General features: G+C 38.0%; 1 protein-coding gene across 1 annotated transcript in view; it reads left to right on the top strand.

Moving 5' to 3' along the window:
- ARMH4 (armadillo like helical domain containing 4) overlaps positions 1–24,651 on the top strand; it is a 138,139-nt gene extending 113,488 nt beyond the window's left edge. Inside the window, exons 5-7 of the mRNA XM_032251182.1 lie at positions 15,572–15,603; positions 22,952–23,086; positions 23,329–24,651. Of these exons, the coding sequence (XP_032107073.1) occupies positions 15,572–15,603; positions 22,952–23,086; positions 23,329–23,397 (236 nt within the window). The 3' untranslated portion in view covers positions 23,398–24,651. The remainder of the gene's footprint in view (positions 1–15,571; positions 15,604–22,951; positions 23,087–23,328) is intronic.
- The last annotated feature ends 355 nt before the right edge of the window (positions 24,652–25,006 follow it).

Below are 25,006 nucleotides of genomic sequence, written 5' to 3'. Positions count from 1 at the left end.
CTAAAGTAGATTTTAAGTATATAATACAGTATCATTAGCTGTGGGCACTATGCTGTATAATAGATCTCCAGAACTTACGTATTTTACATAATTGAAATGGTCTACTCTTTAATCATCAATGCTCAGGTGTTCTTAACAAAAGATTTGCCTTAATCTCTCTTGAGTGTGCAGCTTGGTATTTGCCCATTATTGTGAGGAGTGAAGATTATGAACTGGTAAATGGAACTTTTAGAAAACAAACCCCAGCGCTTCCTTGAAAACCACTTTAGTACTTATTTACCACTCCATTTCTAATTGATTTTATCTGCTGGCTGAGTCAAGGTACTAGGGAGGCGGGAGCTTCCTGTTGATTAAATAGAATCATGTCAGAAATTCCAGCTAAGGGCCAATGGCAAACAGGAGACTAGAGCCACTTGGTGGATAGGCCATCTTCTCTTTACCTTGGCCCTATATTCAAACCATGGCTTTTTATCAGTGGAAACCCCCAAATTTAATATAAAGGAGAGGAATGCTTGGTGACCTTGTCTTGATGCTAAAATGGTTTATCACCTTACATAAAATTGAGAATGAGGAGGGACTGAGGGTAGAGCTGATGGGCTTTATGGTTGCTAAAGCCTCAGTTATATCTTAAGATGGCAAATTTTTGATTCATCAGATCTGGTGAGCAAGTTACACAAACTTGACTTTGCACTGGAAGCTTGATGATTCTGAACTTCAGAAAGCAGTATACATTGTGTTAAAAGTAAAGTATGAAGGCAAAACTAGTTTCTTTTTCATCAATGGATTGAAGGTCAGGTAGAGCAAATGTAAAAAGAGATCTCATGAGAATGAGAATTTCAGGTCCCCTGAGCATGCACTTGATCCTGCTGAGTGGTGGAATCATAGATCAGAAACTTTGGTGCTCAGAACTTTTCAGGGTGCTTAGGTAAAGAGCAGTGATTTTTTTTTTTCCCCTCGTGATCAGGCAGAGAGGGAGGCAAAGACAATTTTTTTTCTCCCCTGGTGAAGAATGGGAAGCAATGTTGTATATTATTGCTTCCCTTTGGGGGAAGAAAAAGGAAGACATATTGAGGAATACTTTCTTCATCACTTATGCATCATATATTTCCCTATGGTTGAATTTCATGACAGCCTTCCCATCACAAGAGTGGTGACAATATGGTTTACAGCTTATCAGTATTATTAGCACTAATAAAGAACCCTGGCAGGATGTACAGTTGATTGCAGGACATTCTCTTTGCATCTTCCCAGTAGGTATCTGGTATCATTCATAAACCTGCAATTAACTAAAGACATTCTTAATATTACTTGAAAGTAGAGATTAGGGTATCTGGGCTCTTTGCATCCTTCTTTGTAAATATCAGTGCAGAGCTTTCAGAATTAATTTCGTTTTAGATACACGATTAATGTTCACTTGGCCTTATGCAAAGAAGTGGGTCAGTTTATTTATTGGAATCTTGCTGTTCTGTAATTATGTGAAGAGAAAATTATTATAGATAGAGTTTCTGTGTGATTTTGAAGCAGGTATATTTAGCATTATTAGAGAATAATTTGTAGCTAGAAAAACTCAAGATTCTTTAAAAAATGCAGATAATACTTAAAACTTGGTAAGTTTTGTTATTCTTAAGTGTGTTATGTAAGTTGGAATAAAACTTCATTTCTTGGGTTAGAAATAGCACTTATGTTAAATAACAAGAAAGAAAAAAAGCTGGTCTCCATTTATTTCTTGACACTGTAGAAATACTGTAATTGAGATTTAGTTACTCATGCTTTGAACAAAGAACTATGCTCTGATATTTCATTTATTTAGGTGGAGCATACATTTCTTTTTTCATTGATTAACAATCAAGTTTCTCACCTTGAAATATGTGATAATGAAAATTTTTCTATTAGTGAGACTATAACTCTTTAAAAATTCAATGGAAAACTAAGGAACTTAGCTATGAAGTATGTCTTATACAATGCTATATGGGACGGCTATATTTTATAAATTCAGGTAGCCTAAAATTCTTCAGTTAGAATTAATTTAGATAAACAGGGATGGCTTCTGCCTTGAACTTGGCCAGTTTGCTTGCCTTCCTTATATCCCTTCTTCTGTTCATTTTAATGCAGGCACATTTCATTTTATTGTATTTCACTTTATTGTACTTTGCAGATATTGCATTTCTTAAAAATTGAGGGTTTGTGACAATCTGCACTCAGCAAGTCTATTGGCGCAATTTTCCCTATAGCACGTGATCACTTTGTGTCTCTGTGTCACGTTTTGGTAATTCTCTTTATATTCCAGGCTTTATTATTATTATTATTACATCCATTATGGTGATCTGTGATCAGTGGTCATTGATGTTACTACTATAATTATTTTGCGGTGCCACCAACCACATCCATATGAGATCCTTAACTGGTAAATGTTGTGTGTGTTCTGACTATTCTACTGACTGCCCATTCCCTCATGTCTCTCCCATTCTTTAGGCTTTTCTATTCCCTGAGACAAAACAATGTTGAAATTAATGCAGTTAAAAGCCCTACAATAGCCTCTAAGTGTTCAAGTGAAAGAAAGAGACACACACGTCTCACTTTAAATCAAAGGCTATAAATGTTAGGCTCAGTGGGGAAGGCATGTTGAAAGCTAAGATAGTCCAAAATCTAGCCTTCTTGTACCAGTTAGCCATGTTGTGAATGTAAAGGAAAGTTCTTGAAGAAAATTAATAATGCTACTTTAGTGCACACACAAATGATAAGAGAGAGAAACAACCTTATTGCTGATGTGGAAAAAATTATAGTTGTCTGTGTAGAAGATCAAATCAGCCACAACATTCTTTTAAGCCAAAGTCTATTCCAGAGCAAGGCCCCAACTCTCTTCAATTCTATGAAAGCTGAGAGAAGTGAGGAAACTGCAGAAGAAAAGTTGGAAGCTAGCACAGGTTGCTTCATAAGGCTTAAGGAAAGAAGCTGTCTCCATAATATCAAAGTACAAAGGGAAGTAGAATCTGCAGCAAGTTATCCAGAAGATCTAGCTAAGATTATTGATGAAAATGGCTACACTAAACAATCTTGTATTGGAAAATGTTACCTAGGACTTTTATAGCAAGAGAGAAATCAGTACCTGGCTTTAAAGCTTCAAAAGATAGGCTGACTCTCTTGTTAGGGGCTAATGCCGCTGGTGACTTTAAGTTGAAGTCAGTGCTCATTGGCTATTCCTAAAATTCTGTGGCCCTTAATGCTAAATCTACTCTGCCTGTGCTCTGTAAATGGAACAACAAAGCCTGGATGACAGCACATCTGTTTACAACATGTTTTACTGAATATTTTAAGCCCACTGTTGAGACCTACTCTTAGAAAAAAAGATTCCTTTCAAATTATTACTACTGCTCATTGACAATGTACCTGGTTACCCAAGAACTCTGACGGAGATGTACAAGGAGTTTAATGTTGTTTGCATGCCTACTAATACAATGTCCATTCCGCAATTCATGGTTCAAGGAATAATTTTGACCTTCATGTCTTATTATTTAAGAAATGCATTTCATAAGGCTATAACTGCCATAGATAATGATGCATGATGGGTCTGGGCAAAGTAAGTTGTAAACCTTCTGGAGAGGATTCGTGTTTCTAGATGCCATTCAGAACATTCATGATTCATTGGAAGAGGACAAGATATCATTAACAGGAGTTTGGAAGAAGTTGATTCTAACCCTTGTGGATGACTTTAAGGGGTTCAAGACTTCATTGGAGAAGGTAACTGCATGTGTGTTAGAAATAGAGAATTAGAATTATAAATGGAGCCTGAAGATGTGACTGAATTGCTACAATCTCATGATAAGATTTGAATGGATGAAAAGTTGCTTCTTATGGATGAGCAAAGAAAGTGGTTTCTGGAGATTGAATTTACTCCTGGTGTGAACAGTGTTGAAATGACAACAAAGGATTTAGAATATTACACAAACTTAGCTGTCCAAGCAGTGGCAGGGTTTGAGAGGATAGACTCCAGTTTTGAAAGAATTTCCACTCTGGGTAAAATGCTCTCAAACAGTATTGCATATACAGAGAAATCCTTCGTAAAATGAAGACTTGGCCATGCACAGTGGCTCATGCCTGTAATTCCAGCACTTTGGGAGGCTGAGGCAAGTGGATCATGAGGCCAGGATTTTGTGACCAGCCTGGCCAACATGGTGAAACTCCGTCTCTACTAAAAATACAAAAATTAGCCAGGCATGGTGGCAGGTGCCTATAATCCCAGGTACTCCAGAGGCTGAGACAGAGAATTGCTTGAACCTGGGAGGCAGAGGTTACAGTGAGCCGAGATTGTGCCACTGCACTCCAGCCTGGGCAACAAGAGCAAAACTCCTTCTAAAAAACAAAAGACTCATTATTCAGTGCAGCAAACCTCACTGTTGTTTTATTCTAAGAAATTGACACAGCTATCCAAGCCTTCAGCAACTACCACCCTGATCAGTCAGCAGCCATCAGCATTGAGGAAGACCCTCCATCCGGCAAAAATATTCTGTGAAGGCTCAGATGATCATTGGCGTTTTTTGGTAATAAAGTATTTTTAGTTAAAGTATGGAAGTGTTTATTTAGACATAATGCTATCGCACACTTAATAGACTATACTATAGTTCAAATATAACTTTTATAGTTACTGGGAAACAAAAATTTGTAAGACATATCTTATTGCAGCATTTGCTTTATGATGGTGGTCTGGAACTGAACCTGCAATATCTCCAAGGTATGCCAGTGGTTGATTTTAATGTACAAAATGAATGAAATTTGTATGGCAAAGAGCCAGCTTGCCTATATGGTGACTGAATTAGATGAGTGTCTTAGTTCGGGTTCTCCCTAAAAGTAGATCCTGTGACAGGATTGGGTATAAGGAGTTTGTTTGGGAGGTGATCCCAGGAATTATGTAGAGGGAGTGAGGAAGTGAGGTGGGGAGGGTGGAAAGCCAGTAGAGGAGATGCTGATTAGTGGATTATTGCTGGTGTGCCTTGGGGATTCTCTGGGAAGCTGTGTAGAACACATGTCAGGAATGAGGAAAACTGAAGGATTTACCTGATGTAATGAGGCAGAATAATGGCTCCTCCAAAAGATGTCTACCTCTTAATCCCTGGAACATGAGGATATCTTACATGGCAAGAGTGACTCACAGATGTGATTGAGTTAAGGACCTAGAGATGGGGAGATTGTCATAATGGTCTTTCTGAGAGAAAATTAGAAGGGTTGGAGTCAGAGAAGAGAATATGACAGGGGGAGGCAGGGCTTGGAGGACTGGGCAGGGGGACAGAGAGAGAAAGAGAGAGAGAGAGAAAGAGACAGAGAGAGACAGTTGAAGATGTTATGCTATTGACTTTGAAGATAGAGGAAATAGGCTATGAGCCAAAAAATGTATGTGGATTCTAGGAGCTGGAAAAGGCAAGGAAATAGTTTATCTCCTAGAACTTCTAAAAGGAACTAACCATGTTGATACTTTGACTTTAGGCCGTGAGTCTAATTTTTGGCCTTTCCACTTCTAGAAATACAAGATAACAAATGTGTATTGCTTTATTCCACTATGTTTGTCGTATTGTTCTAGTGGCTTTAGGAAATTACTATACTATACCAGTGTATTAATATACTTGCATCCTTCCTTGGTTACTGATGGCTCGTAGGGTGGTATCTCCTCTGTGTTTCTGGCCAATCCCCCGAAGGCTCTGTGGCTAGGGGACACCTCAGGCTCGGATCCTCAAGCCTGCATGGGATGAAAGCGGTCTGCAGGACACCTCTGCAGTGGGCCAGGGAATGTGGGTGGAACACAGTGGACTTAGCTGAATCTGACCAAAGGATTTGTTTGATCAATGAAATGTGAAAATGGCCTCATAAACTCTTGAAACGAACTCTTCTGGGTTGTTTTATATGAATAGTCCATGTTTCTGAGCCTCTCTGACCATTCCCTCCCTGTCTCTTCTCCTGGACCTTTCTCCTCTGGCTGCCCTTTAAATGTTAGGGAACCAGGATTATGATCATGACCTCTAGTCTCACTCTGTGATGGATGATTTTATGTATCAACTTGACTGGACCATGGGTGCCCAGGCATTTGATCAAACATTTTATTGGTTGTGTTTGTGAGGGTGTTTCTGGATAAGATTAACATTTTGTATTAGTCCATTTTTATACTGCTATGAAGAAATACCCAAGACTGGGTAACTTATAAAGAAAAAGAGATTTAATGGACTTGCCGTTCCACATGGCTGGGGAGGCCTCACAATCGTGGTGGAATGTTAAGGAGGAGCAAAGGCACATCTTACATGGCAGGAGGCAAGAGAGTGTGTGCAGGGGAATGGCCTTTTATAAAACCATCAGATCTCATGAGACTTATTCACGGTCATGAGAACAGCATGGAGAAAACCCAACCCATGATTAATTATTTCCCACTGGATTCCTCCCACAACACATGAGGATGATGGCAGTTACAATGCAAGATGAAACTTGGGTGAGGACACAGCTAAACCATATCACATTTAAGTTTGTAGACAGGGTAAATACCCTCCCAGTGTGGGTGGGCTTCATCCAATCCATTGAAGGCCTAAATAGAACAATAAGTCCAACCACCCTGTGATAAGGGGGCAATTCCTCCTGCCTGACAGCCTGAAAGCTGAGACATTGTGTTTTCCCTCTGCCTTCAGGTATGAAACATCAGCTCTTCCCAGGTTTTGAGCCTGCAGGCTTTTGGACTACATCAGCTTTCCTGGTTCTCAGGCCTTTGAACTCAGGCTGCTCTCCTCAGTCGCCAGTTTACAGACAGTAGATTTTGGGAAGTCTCAGTTTTCATTATCACATAAGCCAGTGCCTTATAATAAATCATTCTCTCTCCAGCATCACTCATTCTGAGTTTTAAGGTTCACCCTAAGATTTCTGCCATTTAGTTGGCTGTTGGCCAATGGAGAGCTAAGGATGCTGCTACCCTGGCACACAGGACAGAGTCGGAAAAGTCCTTGGCAACCATAGAACTAAGAGATCCAGTTTATTTTCTCTAAATGAGAAAGACATATACAAAAAGAGTTCCCCCAACCCACACACACCACAGAAAGGAGGAGAGAGAGGGAGAAAAGATACATAGAGCAACAGGCCAGGCCGACACCCAGGCACAGAGTCAGAGAGAAAGAGACGAGGGGAGGGAGAGAAAGGACAGACAGACACAAAGGACAGTGTGATGTGCAGAGACACAGTGAGAGACGGAGGCAGAGGGAGACACACATAGAAGCAGAAAGAGAAGCAGATTTGTCAGACAGAGGGAACAGGGAGGAGAAGGCAAGGGAGTCGGAATACCAGGTGAGCTAATAGACACAGCCCCCCAGCTTGGGTCTGTCCCATCTCCAGAATCTAGGAAAGCCCCTTGGGCTATGATAAGGTCTCCTTGGCCCACCTGCCCTCACCCCTCCCCAGAATGCCCCATGGGTATACTGAACAGGTTTTAGAGCCATAAAGGTCTGAGTTCCAATTCCAGATTAGCTACTTTTTACCTGTGTGGCTCTGAGCACTTAAGCTTCATTTTCTTCATCTGTAAAATAGGGGATAATATCTACCTTGAGAAATTTTTGTGAGGTGTTCAAAAAATCTTAATTATTATCTCAGACAAATCCTGGATCTCTTCTGGTTCCCATCCCTTCACCTTTAGTAAAAGAGAATTTACACTATGTATCTGATATAAATATAGCCCATAAAACTTTGTTACCAGAAATAAATGAAAATTAAAAATACTCCTCTAAATAAACAGTTTAGGATACTTTTCAGCCACAGCCTATTAAAACCAATCAGACTTGGAATTGGTAGGATGCATGGAAATGTTGTTTTATCTGCAGCTTCTTTGCTCTTCTCACCCTTTTATGTTCAGCAGAAAAGCTAGGAGAATGCAAGTTGCTACACCTGGGACTCATACACACAAGAGGGCGCTGGTGGACATGAGAAAGGATCAGTTTTTAATAATACATGCCTACTTTTTAATAAAAAAATAATTTTTAATTGACATTAAAATTGTATATATTTATCAACATGACAATTGAAATTCAAAACAATACAGTGTTTTGAAATATGTATACATTGTAGAAAGGCTAAATCAAGCTAATAACATGCTTAGTCTTACCTCACATGCTTAGCATTTTTGTGGTGAGAACACTTAAAATCTACACTCTTAGCAATTTTCAAGAATACAATACATTGCTATTAATGACAGCTATGTGTTGTACAATAGATCTCTTGAACTTATGCCTTCTACCTAATTGAAATTTTGTATCCTTTGACCAATATCTCTCCAACATGTCCTCCTCCTACACCTGGTAACCACCATTCTCTGCTTCTGTGAGTTATACTTTTTCAGATTCCATGTATAAGTGAGATCATGTGATATTTGTCTTTCTGTGCCTAGCTTATTTTACTTAACATAATGTCCTCCAGGCTCATCCATGTTGCTGCAAATGATAAGATTTATTCTTTTTTATGGCTGAATAATATCCCACTATGTGTATGTATATATATGTATGACCACATTTTCTTTATTCATGTCTTAACAGGCACTTAAGTTGATTCTGTATCTTGAGTATTGTAAATAGTGCTGCAGTGAACATGAGAGTGCAGATACCTTTTCAACATACTGATTTCATTTCCTTTGCATTGTACCCAGTAGTGGGATTGCGGGATCTCATGGTAGTTCTATTTTAATTTTTTGAGGAACTTCTATACTGCTTTCCATAATGGCTATACGAATTTACATTCCCACCAATGGGTGCAAGGATTTCCTTTTCTAAACATCCTTGCCAAACTTTGTTATCTTTTGTCTTTTTGATAATAGCCTTTCTAATAGGTGTGAATTGTATCTCTTGTACATTTAATTTACATATCTCTGATAATTAGTAATGTTGAACATTTTTCATGTACTTTTTGGCCATTTGTATGTCTTTTTTTGAGAAATGTCTATTCAGTCCTTCCCCCATATTTGTTTTCTTGCTATTCAGTTGTATGAGTTCATTATATATTTTGAGTATTAACCCCTTATCAGATATATAGTTTGCAAATATTTTTTCCCATTCTATAGCTTGTCTTTTCACTCTGTTGGTTGTTTCCTTGACTATATGGAAGCTTTTTATTTGATAAAATCTCAGTTGTCTATTTTTGTTTTTGTTTCCCATGCTTTTGGAGTGATAGCCAAAAAATCATTGCCATGTTCAATGTCATAAAGCTTTTCCCCTATATTTTCTTCCAGTAGATTTATAATTTCAGGTCTTTATTTAAGTTTTTAGTTCATTTTGAGTTGATTTTTATATATGGTGTGAGATGAGGCTCTATGTTTATTCTTTTGCATGTGGATATTTAGTTTTTACAACACAATTTATTAAAAAGACTACACTTTCCCCAGTGTGTGTTCTTAATACCTTTGTTGAAAATCAATTGATGGTAAATGCATGAATTTATTTCTGGGCTCTCGAGTCTGTTCCATTGGTCTGTGTATCTGTTTTTTTGCCAATGACATGCTGTTTTAGTTATGCAATATATTTTTAAGTTAGGTACTTTGATGCCTCCAGCATTTTTTTTTTTTTTTGTTCAGATTGCTTTGGCTATTTTGTGGTCCTTTGTGGTTCCATACACATTTTAAGATTGTTTTCTCTCCTTTTGTGAAAAATATCATTGGGATTTTGATAAAAATTGCATTGAATTTGTAGGCGGTTTTAGATTGTATGGACATTTAAACAATATTAATTATTCTAGTTTGTGAACACGGGGTATCTTTCCATTTATTTACATCTCCTTCAATTTCTTTCATCAGTGTTTCATAGATTTTAGTGAACAGGCCTTTTAACTCCTTGGTTAAATTTATACCTAAGTATTTTTTTGTAGCTATTGTGAATGGAATTGTTTTCCTGATTTCTGTTTTAGATAATTTGTTGTTAGGATATATAAACTCTTGAGTTTTGTGTGTTGATTTTGTATCCTGCAGCTTTACTGAATTTATTTATGAATTCTAACCATTTTTTGGTAGAGTTTTTAGTTTTATATTTTTATATAAATAAGATTATGTTATCTGTAAACAGGAACAATTTAAGTTCTTGTTTTTGAGATAGGGTCTTGCTCTGTTGCTGAGGCTGGAGTGCAATGGCATGAACACAGCTCACTGCAGCCTCATCGTCCTGGGCTCAAGAAATCCTCTCACCTCAGCCTCCTGAGTAGCTGGAACTACAAGTGTGCCACCACACCCAGCTAATTTTTGTATATTTTGTAGAGACAAGGTTTTGCCCTGTTGCCCAGGCTGGTTTTGAACTCCTGGGCTCAAGTGATCCACCAGCCTCAGCCTCCTGAAGTGCTGGGATTACAGGTGTGAGCCACTGTGCCTGGCCAAAGTTCTTCCTTTATAATTTGGATGGCTTTTATTTTGTTCTCCTACCTAATTGCTGTGGCCAGGACTTCACTACTAAGTTGAATGTAAGTGGCAAGAGTGGGCATCCTTGTCTTGTTCCTGATCTTAGAGGAAAAGCCCTAAACCTTTCATCTTTGAGTATAATATTAGCTGTAGTCTTGTTGTATATGAGCTTTATTAATGCCTACTTTTCTGTGTACCTCTCTCTCTACTAGAAGGAGACCAGAGGCCTTATTATATAGCACTGTGCTCTCAGATTTGCATTAAATAAAATTTCAACAACAAACAGTAGGATTAGAGTGAATCCGTAGCTGTAGGCTGAGCTGTGAGCCAAGTGGAAAGGCTCTAACTTCTTGTGTTCCCTATCAGCAATCTACTGTTAACTTTAATTTGCAAATGTTTGTGGAATTTTGGGGGTTTTCTTGTAAAATGTGTTTTTTCCTTAATTTAAAAGTAGTGAGAAATTGTGATTTGCTAAATCCTAAAAATATAGAAAATAAAAGAAAAATCATTTTTGATGTGCATTGTTCAAATTTTACACATAATATTTTTTAATCTACAAACTTGGGCTCACATTATCCTATACTATATTTTCCTTTGCAATGTATAAGTTGAAGAACATCTTGCCATTAAGTATTTTAAAAATAATTTTATTTTCATATAATACTGTACTTGTAGACATATCCTAAGGTTTTGTTTTCCCTTCAGTATTTAAACCAATCCTACCTTGGATATTAATATTGTTTACATGCTCCTTTCTATTATAAATATGTTGTGGACATGATTTAAACAAAATTTTTGTGCATATTTATGGTTAATTGTTTAAGATACAAGTCTTCTATAACTGGAACTTTATATAAAACATTTTAACCTTAATAAAGCTTTTGATATGGATTGCAAATCTCCCTTCCACCTCCATACCTCTGAAAAGCTGTGTCTTTTCATATTTATTTAATTACTGTGATGTTTCTCTATTTAAAAAAAATTGCAGTTGTCAGATTTCCTGTTTATAAATAACCATCTTTAATTTTTTTTTAATTTTAATTTTTTTTTTTTTTTGTAGAGACAGGAGTCTTGCTATGTTGCCCAGACTGGTCTCAAGCAATCTGCCCAACTTGGCCTCCCAAAGTGCTGGGATTACAGGCATGTGCCAGTGTGTCTGGCCATCATCTTTTTTTTTAAACTAAAAATATTTATAATTTTCTTCATTCTTGCATTGCATTCTCTTATCATTTTCTATTCCTTAAGTTTTAAAATGTTCATTGTGGAAAATTTATATTTATTTCAACTTGACTGTTTTCTCAAAAACTGTTCACAGGATCTTCATGAATAAGAATCATGCTTACTCAAAGATTGTGAACTCACTTAAAATAAATAAATATTTTCTGAAAGAAGGAAACATACTTATTAAGCACCCGAGTGTCCAATAGTATGTGGAGGACCCTGGTGGATACCTGAGAAGCACAAGGCATGGCCCTCTGGGGTCTAATGTTCTTAGTTGGGGAAACATTTTCAAGCTCACACAGTCTAAGAATGCTGTTTCCTCTACCTTTTTAGACCTGTGCCCACCGGAATGCTCACTCACTCTCTTCTCTCACCAGCCAAGAATATTTTGCCTGCCTTTCTCCCCCTGTACTATGAATTATTGAACTAGATCAATAGAACATACTTCTTCAGATATCTGCGCACATGTAAAGATCTTGCACTGATGCACCTTCTTGCCTTCAGTGGGGAATTACTTCATTAGATAATCATCCAAAGTAGGACTCTCTGAAATTTAAGAACCTAAGATGTGGACAGTTTACCAGTGAAGCCTGGCTTGATAAGGCCTAAGTAAAAAATGCTTCTCTTGGCAATGAGTTTCCTCCAGTACACAAGCCAATCAGTGCCTTGGACTGTGGGTTGGGTCTTTGCCTCCTTTTCCTCTTCTCCAGGCTATCCCTATCCTGCCCCATCTTGCCTCCTCCACTAGGTGCTCATATGAACATTCCTGCCTCCACCTCTCTTTTGTTTTGCTCTATTTGTTGTGTAATACCCAACCGAGTGTCTGATTGCAAGTGTCTTGCTTCAAAGGTTGTTGTGTTCTGCCTTGCACTCTAGCAACTGGCTTTCCTCTCTGTTCCTCACTCTTTCGGTTCCTACACTGCTGCTTGTCATCCACTTCTCATCATAAACTTGGTGGCCTAACCCCTTTCTCACTGGAATTAGGTCCCATCACTTCTATTGACCCACTTTAGAGCACAACGCCTGATCAAACACAATGTATGTAATAAATATTTGTTGAATGAATGAATGAATTGGAAACATTATCTTGCTTCAGTTTATATACTCATGTTTTACTTTCTTCTTCCCCTCCTGCCCTAGATTTCTGTACTAAACACTTGGCACGTGTTATTTCTAATCTTCACAACAATCTTGGAAGACAGGTGTTGCTGCCTCTCTACATAAGGAAGCTGTGGGTCCAGAGTTTCTCCAAATTCACTCAGTGAATCAGTGGTGAATCTCCCTTCTAAATGGAACCACTCCAAGAATCACTAACCCCTGGCCTTATTCTTGAGGTTCCTAGATTTTCTTCTTCTGATCTCCCATGACCCTGCTCTTATCCTGATTGACTACCACCATCTTTGTCTGAATCCCTTTGAGATGGAGGGAGCTAGAAGGGGAGGACAAGAGAGAGGTCTTGACAAGGGCTCTACATGGGAGATCAAAGCCAGGACCAGAGGGAGGTAGAAGGGCCGAAGGTATCTTCACATTTTCAACCTGAAGGAGCAGAAGAGTGGTAGTTATCACCAAAAGAAATTGGAAGTTTGAAAGTCTTACTCCTGGGTTTTAAAATCAGGTTTGAGTTCCAATGACTTCCTTCCTCCCTCCCTCCCTCCCTCCCTCCCTCCCTCCTTTCTTCTTTCTTTCTTTCTTTCTTTCTTTCTTTCTTTCTTTCTTTCTTTCTTTCTTTCTTTCTTTCTTTCTTTTTCTTTTTTTTTCTCTCTTTCTCTCTTTCTCTCTTTCTTTCTCTTTCTCTCTTTCTCGCTCTCTCTCTTTCTTTCTTTCTTTTTTTTGAGACAGAGTCTTGCTCGGTTGCTGAGGCTGGAGTGCAGTGGTGTGATCTTGTCTCCGGGTTCAAGTGATTCTCCTACCTTAGCCTCCTGAGGAGCTGGAATTACAGATGTCTGCCAGCATACATGGTTAATTTTTTTTTTTTTTTTAGTAGAGACAAGGTTTCACTGTGTTGGCCAGGCTACTTGAACTCCATCCATCTCAGCCTCCCAAAGTGCTGGGATTACAGGTGTGAGCCACCGTGCCCGGCCCCAGTGACTCTTTACTCACTGGTTAACCATGAACAAGTCTCTTAGCTTCTCTTGAGCCCGAGTTTCCTCATCTCTTCCCTGAGCATGATCTGACCAGACTCTCATATTTGTCACTGGTTTGCTGATCAAGTGATACAATAAATGTGGCATGCTTTGTAAGGGGTGGAGCTGTGTGCACGCTAGCTGTCATCAGTATTTTCAGGTATATTATTACTAAAGTCAGATTGTAAATAGAGGCACTGACTTCTTGGTTAAAGTATATTTATGCCAGGGGTCAGCAAACTATAGTCCATGGCCCATATGCGGCCTGCTGCTTGGTTTTATATGGCCCCTGAGCAAAGAATGCTCTTTACATTTTAATAGAGTTGAAAAAATAAAAAGAAAATGTTTATGACATTTGAAGATTACATGAAATTCAAATTTTAATATCCATAAATAAAGTGTATTGGAGCATAGCTGAACCTATTTATTTATGTATCATCTATGGCCACTTTTGTGTTACACAAGAGCAGAGTTGAGTAGCTGTGACAGAGACTATCCGCTCTGCAAAACCTGAGATATTTACTATCTGACTCTTCATAAGAAAAATTTTCCACTCTGTTTCCTTCCTTCCTATGTGTTGAAGCTTCTGAAAAGCAGAGAAAATTTCAGAAAATCTTAAAAGTTTTTTGTTTTTTACACATTTCTTTGCTTGATAATAAAGGTAAAATGAGAATGTTTTTTTCTTATTTCCTCCTTTCCGTTACTTTTAAAAGTAAATCATCATTCAATGTTGAAACATTATTATGACTTTGAAAGGTAATTAAGGATAAAAAAAAACACCAACAACCTCAAACCAACCTTAACATGGCCATTCTAACGCGTATTTCAAAAATGAAATTGATGCTTCCTTCTACTCTTGGCTTATTTTTGTATTTCCAAATGGTTGTAACTATGGTTTACATAAAATTTCATAGTTGATCAGTCTTTTTCAGTTGGCTTTATAAACATTACTTGGTCATTGCTTTTATTTTCCATAGTGGTTGTATTGCTATAGAATGGTACACTTCACAAGCTATGTGTCTTTCAGAAATATTTCTTGTTCTTGCCTTTCATTCAATCCTTACTTCTTTTTTTCTTTTCATATATATATATATAATTGCACTTTAGGTTCTGGGGTACGTGTGCAGAACATGCAGAATTGTTGCATAGGTACATACATGGCAATGTGGTTTGCTGCATCCATCCCCCCATCACCTATATCTGGCATTTCTCCCCATGTTATCCCACCCCAACTCCTTACCCCTCGCTGTCCCTCCCCTAGTCCCCCCCGACAGACACCAGTGTGTGATGCTCTCCTCCCTGTGTCCATGTGTTTTCATTGTTCAACCGCATATGAGTGAGAACATGCAGTAAATATGATTGCAAATGCTTCTCTTTGGAGCCAGCTCTGGGCAGCCTGGGCTTGCCCATTTTCCCTTCCTACCTTAATCTCTGCCCTCTGATATTGATTCAAGTGCAGCATTCCCACTGGGCTTACAAACTGAGAAAGACGAGGAGTGAAGCCAAAGAAAAGATGTCAGAGAATAAATGAACTTGATACTTTAAAGGAGATTTTCTCTTTGCCCACACCTCCCCACTAATCATTCAATAATAATAGAAAAACATTTAGCAAACAAAAATATTCTCCACTTATCTAATAATGACATGAGGGATGTTTGTGCTCTCTGTTGCATTTCTAGATAAGTAGAAATAAAAATAAGACCCTTATTGTCATTATGTTACACTGTTAATCCTTTTACTGTATTTAATACAAAAACCCTTAAATTTATCAAATTAACTTAATAATATGAAATATAACTAAAAATGGCTATTTACATTTTGTTATCTCATTTTTTCCTAGTGAGAAGCTGGATGGAAAAATTAAAAGACAAGGTAAGAAAAGTATTTTCTTCCATTGGATTTATTTTTAGGGGCATATAGCTTTGTCAGGCAAAATATCTTCAGAGTAGTGGAGCTTTAGTTTATTATTCTGATTCTGGTAATCTATCTAAAGATTCAGGGCCACTTGCAGGTACTCTGCATAAAAGAGGGCCTTCCTTTTAAATCTCTTCTTTTAGAACACAGGAGACACCTTATTCTTTGGTGCACCATTCACTCTTATAAGAATATAAGAATTTACGTTGATGGGTATGCTCAATAGAATGATATCGTTGACATATCAAGGTGGAGTTTCTTTTCGGGAATTTCAGGATTGTAATCCCATTCCATCTAGCTTTTTTTGTATGTGTGCCAATATGGGACTCTCTAGATGTGTAGTTTATCACAGTGCTGCCACTTACGAGGTGTTGATGAGCTGACCTGTCTGGAATGGCCAACTACAGTATAGAAAAAGATTTTCTTTTTTTGCATTAATTCCGCCATCTACATGGTGATTGACAATATTAACTTCCAGGCTGATAGTGTTCATTTTCTTTTGATTTTCAAACCTCTCCAAGTTTTCTCTTTTGGTTACTTGGTAATTTTAAACTGAATTACTCATAGAGATACTGATGGAGTCCTGAGTTCCTTGTAGCCTGTGTCAGATCCCATTATTACAGCCCAGCTCAGATTTCACTGAGATTTCAGCTAAATGGAAATCTTTTCAGTGATCAGATATTGAGCTACCTCCAATTCACCAGTCTCAATATATTTCTGTTTATGGCATTCCATATCTTCTTTGTTGCCTGCAGTCAATTTCCCCCATGTTTGAATTTTTGTTTATTTTGCTACAGCTTAATGTTAAAGAATAAAAGAAAACATTCAGTTGCAAATAAATTTATATAATTGTATTAATTCTCCTCACTATGTCTGCTTCTAAGTAAAATTTAGCACATATAGTTTTTGAGAATGAGGCTACTTTGTATTCATATAAATTAAAAGTGACATTGAAAATTTTAAGCCTGTTGAAGGAGGCCATTTTGGTATTTGTAATGGGTCCAATTGTGAAAAAAGGTGGGCTGTGATCAGATGGACTGAGAAGAACTTGGGGGGAAGAAAAGCTCAGAGGTTTAGAACTGGATATGTTTACATTGGTAGCATTTCATGTTGTTTTTCAGGGGAAAATATGATACAGTGAAAATCAGGATTTGTTATGTTAACCTAGGAATTCATATATCATTGTTTCCATAGAAAGTATCCTGAGTTATTTAAGAAAGCAACGCCAAAAAAAGACTTAAGAAAATAAATTTTTGCATGTAACCTGTTTTGAAATTTGATATTGATAAATTTCTTATCTGCATCTATATATAGCATCACCATTCCCTTAAAAAAACTGTGAAGTTTTAGAGAAAGTCTCCTTTTTTATTTTTATTCCTAAGAACTCTTTGTTCTTAGTTTGTTTCAAAATCTTGGTACCATTTCCTTGCTCCTTTTTATCAAAAGAAATAATTTTGTGTGTGATCTCTAGTTTTCTGGCTTATTCTGAAGTTTTTCCAGCTTTCTCATCACTTCCTTCTGTAGTGTTTTTGTCAGTGTATTTTAATAAAAAAAAAATTGGAAGAAGTATATCTTGGACTCCAATAGTACTGTCATATGTACGTCTATCTTCCTCTTTTGACTCTTGGAGTGACTCGTTTAAGTCTTCCCTATATTCCCTTCCTTCTTCCATGCTTGAACTATTATAGGCTAATTTGATATGTGTATTTATAGGTATATACACACATATGTACATATATCTTCCTTTACAAGTCTTACAGGTGATCCTTATCCATACTGGAGTTTGAGAAGATATATGTACATAGATCTTATAAACATATATACATGTATCTTCCTGACTCTCTATTTATCCAACCATCCATCCATCCATCCATCCATCCATTCATCCATCATTTATTAAAGTCTTGTTAGTCATTATCTTCAGAAGCTATTTGAGTACAAAACTATTGTCTGTTGGATGAAATCACAGAATCCCTTAGAACTGAAAACCAAACTACATACTTAACTGGGCTTTTCAGGCAAGCCAGGGCATTCTGTCAGGTTAGCTTCATTTAATTGTTCCAGTACTGAGCCTCCACTGGTAAGCTGGATTCTAGAAAGTGTGGTATTTTCAAAAGTTCTGAATTATTCCTTTTATTATTGTTGTTTAGTCTTTCTATATTAACACTAAGTTCAGCTGTGAATGGCAGATAACCTGTGCCTTCCTCAACTCCAAATGACAATGGTTTAGCCAAGATAGAAGTTTGTTCTCTCTCTTTCTCTCTCTCTTTTTTTTTTTGAGACAGAGTCTGGCTCTGTCACCCAGGCTGGAGTGCAGTGGCATGATCTTGGCTCACTGCAATCTCCGCCTCCCAGGTTCAAGCGATTCTCTTATATCAGCCAAGTAGCTGGGAGTTACAGACATGCACCACTATGCCCAGCTAATTTTTGTATTTTTAGTAGAGAGGAGGTTTTGCCACGTTGGCCAGGTTGGTCTCGAACTCCTGGCCTTATCTGACTCACTTGCCTTGGCCTCCCAAAGTGCTGGGATTACAGGCATAAGGCACTGTGCCCAGTCCTTGTGGTCTCTTGTTTTTAAGTCTGGAGATAGTTACAGGTTAGTGGAGAGAGACACAATGACAAGGGCCCAAGCTTCTTTTATTTGATGCTCCACCATTTGTGACTCACATTCCCAAGGTTACCTCATGATCCTGGTTGACACTGCTAACTTAGCTATGTACATATTCTAGCCAGAGGAAGGAGGAAAAAGGGGGAGTCTAATGACATCTATTTCTTTTTAAAAAGGAAGATAAAAGTACTCTGTCTTTCTTATGGGGGAAGCATAAAAGTTCTCCTCCCCTTTTATAGAACATATCTTGAAATTTTCATATGCTGCTGACATATCTTCTTGGGGAAACTTACCACATGATGATACCCTGCTTTCCAGTAGGCAAGTAGAAGTTATATTTTTTTTGTGCCTAATCCCAAATTGGAAGCTCTTTTGCTGTAGAAGAAGAAAAGAATGGATATTGAAGGATAGTTCCTATATTAATTCCATCACTATCTTCTTGGCTAAGTGTGATACTTAAGGTGGTGATACTTGTTAGACAAGTTTTAACTTGGCTACCCATTAATATATCTTTTCAACATCTAAATTGCTTCTCAAAACTGAAGATGCATAACAATTTTAATTGTGTAATAAAGACCAGGCCTGTTGTTATGTCAATAAAACCGATCCATTTCTTCTAGCTTTAGGAAACTGTCTAGAAAATGAATGGCCCAGACTACACTTCATAGCAGCACTTATCAATGTAGAGTCTGGACCAGCAGCATCAGCATCACCTGGAACTTGTTGGATGTGCAAATTCTCAGACTCCACCATAGACCTACCACCCAGGAACTCTGGGAAGGGGGCCCAACAATCTGCATTGTAGCACATCTTACAGGTGATCCTGATGCATGCTGGAGTTTGAGAACAATCATTGCAAAGAAATCATAAGGATGCCGTCTCAATCTGCAGACTTTAGGCATACAGTTGGTTTTCTTATGACTTTCTTGATGACAGATGTTCTGAACAAATACCTTATCCTAAGAAGGAAGGATACGTTTCTCATTGACTTCAAACAAACAAAGAAGACTCCAAAGCCAAACAAACAAAAACAAGTACGTTTAGCAATATTTTGACTTAAAATTTACTTTAAAATTGAAAACTTTATTTGGAAATAAATAATTTAAAATTTACAGACGAGATACAAGAACAACAATGGTATAGAGAACATTCCTACAGCTTTACCTGGATTCATCTGTTGTTCATGTTTTTACTCCACGTGCTTTATCATTTACTGTCACATTGTCCTCTTTTTTTCCTGAACCATTTGAGGGTAAGTTGCACGTATTGTGGCCTGTTTACCCTTATATACTTCAGTGTATGTTTCCTAAGAGTGGGAATATATTTTAAGCCGATCTTCATGCAGTTATTAGCTTGAGTATATTTACTATTGATATAATACTTTTATGGCATCTGGCATTCATATTTCTTTTTTTTTTTCAACAAAGCCAAAATATCCTTTGTAAGTATTTTTTCTCCTCTCTTACAGAATCCACTCTAGGATTATGTAACATATTTAATTGTCATGTTTCTTTAATTTCCTTTAATCTGGAACATTTTTATAGCCATCTTTTATCTCATTAACATTTTTTTTTTGAGACACAGTTTTGCTCTTTGTTGCCTAGGCTGGAGTGCAATGGTGCAATCTCGGCTCACTGCAACCTCCGCCTCCCAGGTTCAAGCAATTCTCCTGCCCCAGCCTCCCGAATAGCTGGAACCATAGGCGTGAACTACCACGCCCAGCTAATTTTTGTATTTTTAGTAGAGATCTGGTTTCACCATGTTTGCCAGGATGGTCTTGATCTCCTGACCTCGTGATCCGCCTGCCTTGGCCTCCCAAAATGCTAGGATTACAGGTGTGAACCACCACGCCTGGCTGTCGACCTTAACATTTTTACAGAATATAGTCTTTTTAAAAAATAGAATATATTTTAAGTTTGTGGGATGTTTTCTTATGATTAGATTCAGGTTATGCATTCCTGGTTGGAATAATACATTGGTGCAATTATGTCTTTCTCAGGGTGTCTCGTCTTGGGGCATGTGTACATGCAATAATTTGGAACAGAGAAAAAGTACTAGGCAGAATTTATAACTTAAAAATATGTGCATGTTGTCTTATTTATTTTCATTGCTGAAGAAACCAAGTCATGAGCAATTCTAAAAGAAGAGTTTATTTTCCCTTAGTCAGTTTTGAAAGAATAGTTAAATTATATCTTAAGATGGTAGGTTGCTTTGCTCCCATCTTGTAATTTACTTGTAATTTCAAAGCAAGGGAGATGCCACAAAAAAAGATGAAAAAAAAAATAGAGGAGACAAAAAAGAGAGAGATGTAATGGAATTTTTGTTAAATCTACATAAAGCTCTAGCTAAATTTAACCATTCCACAATGAAAGTATACTTTAAATCATCGTGTTGTACATGATGAGTATACATAGTTTTATATGTTGATTTACAAATATATATGTAAATTTGAAAACATAATGCTCCAGAAATAAAAAGCTTAAGTGTGTCAAGAAATGTGGAAATGATGACATACTTGAGAATACTGATGTTGCTGGTGTGGGATTAAGTTATGAGTATGAGGAGACCTGCACAGAGGCTGATCAAGTTGACTTTCCAAAAGTTCAAATGTTACTGCACTTGAAAAGCCTAATCATCTGGGCTTAAAGTTCATCAGATTTCAACATGTATGTGTTTCTGCACTCTGGGAATGGTAATTAAAAACAAATTCACAGTTCTTGTGTGAGTACCAACACTTTGCTGTTGTTCAATATTTTCCCACATGGAAAATTACAGCATTTTCATAAGGCTTAAGTAGATTTAGAAGAACTTTGGAAAAAGTTTGGGCTTCTACAAAGCATGTTAATTTATTGAAAAATGACTGGGCTTTGTTTCTTGGGGAAAAATACTTAGTATGCTGAGGAACAGTGCTATCGTTCTCAAATTAATGGAAAAATTTCCATATTTTGCCCTAAGTTAAGACTCTGGAAGGCAGAACCAGTAAGGGAGCTGGCTGAGCACAAGAGGAAGGTGCTACTGTACTGTTTAATAAGGTCTGATGTATTCCTTGGATATCTACTGAGAGCCAGCATGGCCCGGAGGCCCCCACCCAGGTGGCACTGAAGGAAATGAGAGGCAGACATCCAGATAGAACAGCAAAGTGGGTCTATTGGGGGTCCAGCCTCCTACCAAGCTGAGAGCCTCAGGGGCTGACAGCATTCCAGGTAGAAGGCCCCAAGCAGATTCTGATCCATGTATTTATTCTCTCTGAACAGGTGCTTATTATTAACAAACAGGTGTTCTGTATTTTCTCATAACTCAAAAATATACCAAGTAGGCAGCTGTTACCCGCTTACCACTGATTACAAACTAAAAGGTATTCTCCACGAGGGAGCCACAGGGGCAGGATAAACTTAATATTTCTTAACAGAAGTCATGAGAGAAATGTTGGGAAAACATCAGAGCCTGCATACTTCAGCACTTTCAGGAAAACTTTTATCATCTGTCCTGCTCTGTTTTTGGCTCAATTTGAAAAATACTAAAAAGTTTGCGCTGCATTAGAAATTTAAAAAATAGTCATATAAATGAATAGACTTATAGAAATTTTTAATTGTCTATGCATTTTGTATTGGTAGGCTTCTAGGAGGGGCTTCTTGGGAGGCAAACCAATATCTGTGTTCCCCCATGAAAGGTCTATAGATTAGTATATACCCCGATAGCCCGTAGGAGTCTTAGTGACCAAGGTGTAGGGATCACTCTGAGTATAATGGCCTTGCCCTGAACTTAGGTAGGTCCTGAGCTACTTACTCAAGTCCAGGGATGTGTCGAGATCATCCTGCTCTCTGAGGACCAAAGTATCCATAGTGACACCTTGGAGACACTGGAGACATAGGCGAATTTGACACTTCCAGGATCTTTTGGAGGTATGTTGTTGGCAGTGATCTTTGCATCCTTCTCTGCCACTTCCTTTCTTTGGGGCTGGGACATTCAGAATTCCATCCCAACCTCCAACTTTGTCTTGTCTACTGGGAAGGTGATTCATTCATGGAAATCACTCCACTCATTTTAGGTGCACACTCTCTCCTTGTCTTTTCTACCTTTACTCCAATATTTAACATTCCCCCATTTGCCTTTGCAGGCCCTTTTCTTCCTTGCTGTTTTCAGAAGCCCTCACCTTTTACTCACAAGCATTTTTGCCTTTCTTTTCTTACCGTATTACAGCTAAGACAGACAGAAAGAAGGAGAAGAGAGGACCACCACTGTCAAGGCCCTCCTTTTATCCCCCAAAAAACATAGTATTCCAGAGAAAGCTTTGACCTCCTTCAAGCTTGACTCTGGCTGATATTTCCAATTTATAGCATTTTAATAGTTCTGGCATTCTCAGATGCTCACTTCATCCATCTTTAGTACAAATTATATTACTGTCATCAGAACCTGTTGTTGACTAATGTGCATAAGCTAGTGGCTGGAGGTGCCACTAGGTCTAGCTGATTTATTTCAATACTTCTGTGTATTTGAAATATCCCCCAAATAGGCCTCCCTCTCTCTCTGTTGTCTTCTCCCTAAAAAATTACTGTATTTTAGGTTTGGTTTTATTTTATAACAAAGCAGACAGAAGAATTCAATGTGTCTTGAAAACCTGCTGCCATCCAGCAGAAACGAGAAACCCAGGGCAGTGTTCTGTTTAGCATCCTAATGTGTGTTTCCTTTTCTATGCAGGCTGGTTACATGTCTGGGATGCTGGTGCCTGTAGGGGTTGGGATAGCTGGAGCCTTGTTCATCTTGGGAGCCCTCTACAGCATTAAGGTTATGAATCGCCGAAGGAGAAATGGCTTCAAAAGGCATAAAAGAAAGGTATGGAACCAACAGTAGCAAAGCCTAATCAGTTTCAGAGCATTCTTTGCTTATCTCATTTACTTAATAAAGCACATGGGGTTTAATGATGCTTGAGCCGTATTGATGTGCCTGGTGGTCTGGATTAGCGGCTGTGCTCCTGACTTGGCTTCCTTTGTTAGCATGTCTTTTAAAGTGGGCCTGTTTCTCAGCTTGGCTCTGCGGCAGAAAAAGTTTAATGCTTTTCTGTTTTCTTTCTCTAGCAGAGAGAATTCAACAGCATGCAAGATCGAGTAATGCTCTTAGCTGACAGCTCTGAAGATGAATTTTGAATTGGACTGGGTTAATTGGGATATTCCACGATGCTACTATTCTAATTTTTATTCTGGAGCAGAAAGAAAAGAACAACCTGCCACATTGCTGCTATCAGGCCGTTAGTCCTAGTGTCTGCTGGGTGCTGCGTAGTAGATTTTTCTTGTACTGAGCAGAAACGGCATGTTGTGTACTAAACGTATCATGCAGTGTTTGGTTTTATTCTGTAGTGAATTTTCCACGACCGTGGGCTACAACTCATAAATATGCAGCATATATGTTTTTTAGTAGGAGTTGCTACATTAGGCAGAGTAAATATTTTGTATTTTTCCATAGTGTCTTTTTTTTGGGTTTAAATTACCTGCGTTGAGAATAATGATTGGTTGCCATCAAGGCATGCTTGACTTTGAGATATAAATCTTAACAAAGAATAACTTTTCATGATCATACTCTACCTACTTGAAACCATAGGTTTGTGGGCCTTGGTATAAACTGCATTTCCATCAAACTAGCAGCAACTCAGAATGAAATAGTTTTCATTAAGAAGATCTCTCAGCGTATTAGGATTTTATGTAGATTTGTATGTATTTTGCGTTATGTACTTCAGACTCCTAGTTTTATTTTTTCTCACCTTCTGTTTTATTCTTATTCTTGGTGAGGAAAAAATGCACCAGAAATAATACATTAAATTGACTCTTAGTCTTAATGTATGCTTGCTGTCTTAAATAGTGTGATTGAGTCCAACAGAGTCATACATGTTTATGATTAAGAGATATTCTTTTTGTGTACTATTTGACTTTGCCAAGAAGAAAGGAAGAAGAAATCAAGAATGAGATGAGGGTAGGTAAGCTCTCAGAGTATTTCTGTCTGCCGTTTTGTTCTATGCTTATATGGCTACTACTGTGACTAATTCAGTGTTGTATTTACACATCTGTGGTCTTCACCATGGAAAACGTGGTCTACCATTGGTCCTTATTTGGCCTTTTTAGAAAAACAGACATTCTGTGGTTTGTCTGCCCAGTGGCCAGAGTCCCGGTACATAACAGAGCTCATGGGAAACCAGCCTCTCTCAGGGCACCCTGCTATAAGGATGTTGGACTATGTTTGATCATTTCTCCTTTCCTTGAATGTAATTCCCTGACCTATACAAAATAGGATATTCCAATGCGCTGTTTGAATCTGGAAATTGAGGACTTGTAGTTAGTTGAATTTTGGGGTAAAGACTTGGCTCATTGCCATGGAAGAATAAAGGTTGTTTATTAATAGTGCTGTCACAGTGGAGAACTTGGTGTTTATTAGAGCTTGTCTACTATGTTCAAGAAAAGTTGCACAGTTATTCCTCATAGCTACTACGTGAGGTAGGACATGGGTTTCTATTCTCCCATTTGACTGAAGATGGAACTGAAGCAGAGAAGTGAAACAATTTTCCAAAGTTGTACCCAGAGAGAATCAGCATGAGAACCCACTTGGACCCAGAGCCATGCATCCTTAAGTTCAGCACCCTTTTCATAGACTTTGGAGGAAGCAGTGACAGTTCAGAGTCCTTCTTTAAAACAAAGTTTCTAAGGAAATAGCTGCTTGGTCAAGGAATGTTTGATGTGAGTTTCTGTCTTTGTTAAATGGATGACG

Source organism: Sapajus apella, unplaced genomic scaffold (assembly GCF_009761245.1).
Source record: "Sapajus apella isolate SASKATOON/1434 unplaced genomic scaffold, GSC_monkey_1.0 scaffold74, whole genome shotgun sequence".
In the NCBI taxonomy this organism is placed as follows: Eukaryota; Metazoa; Chordata; class Mammalia; order Primates; family Cebidae; genus Sapajus; species Sapajus apella.
Note: the sequence above shows the minus strand (reverse complement) of the source record. Positions and strands in the feature narration are given on the sequence as shown.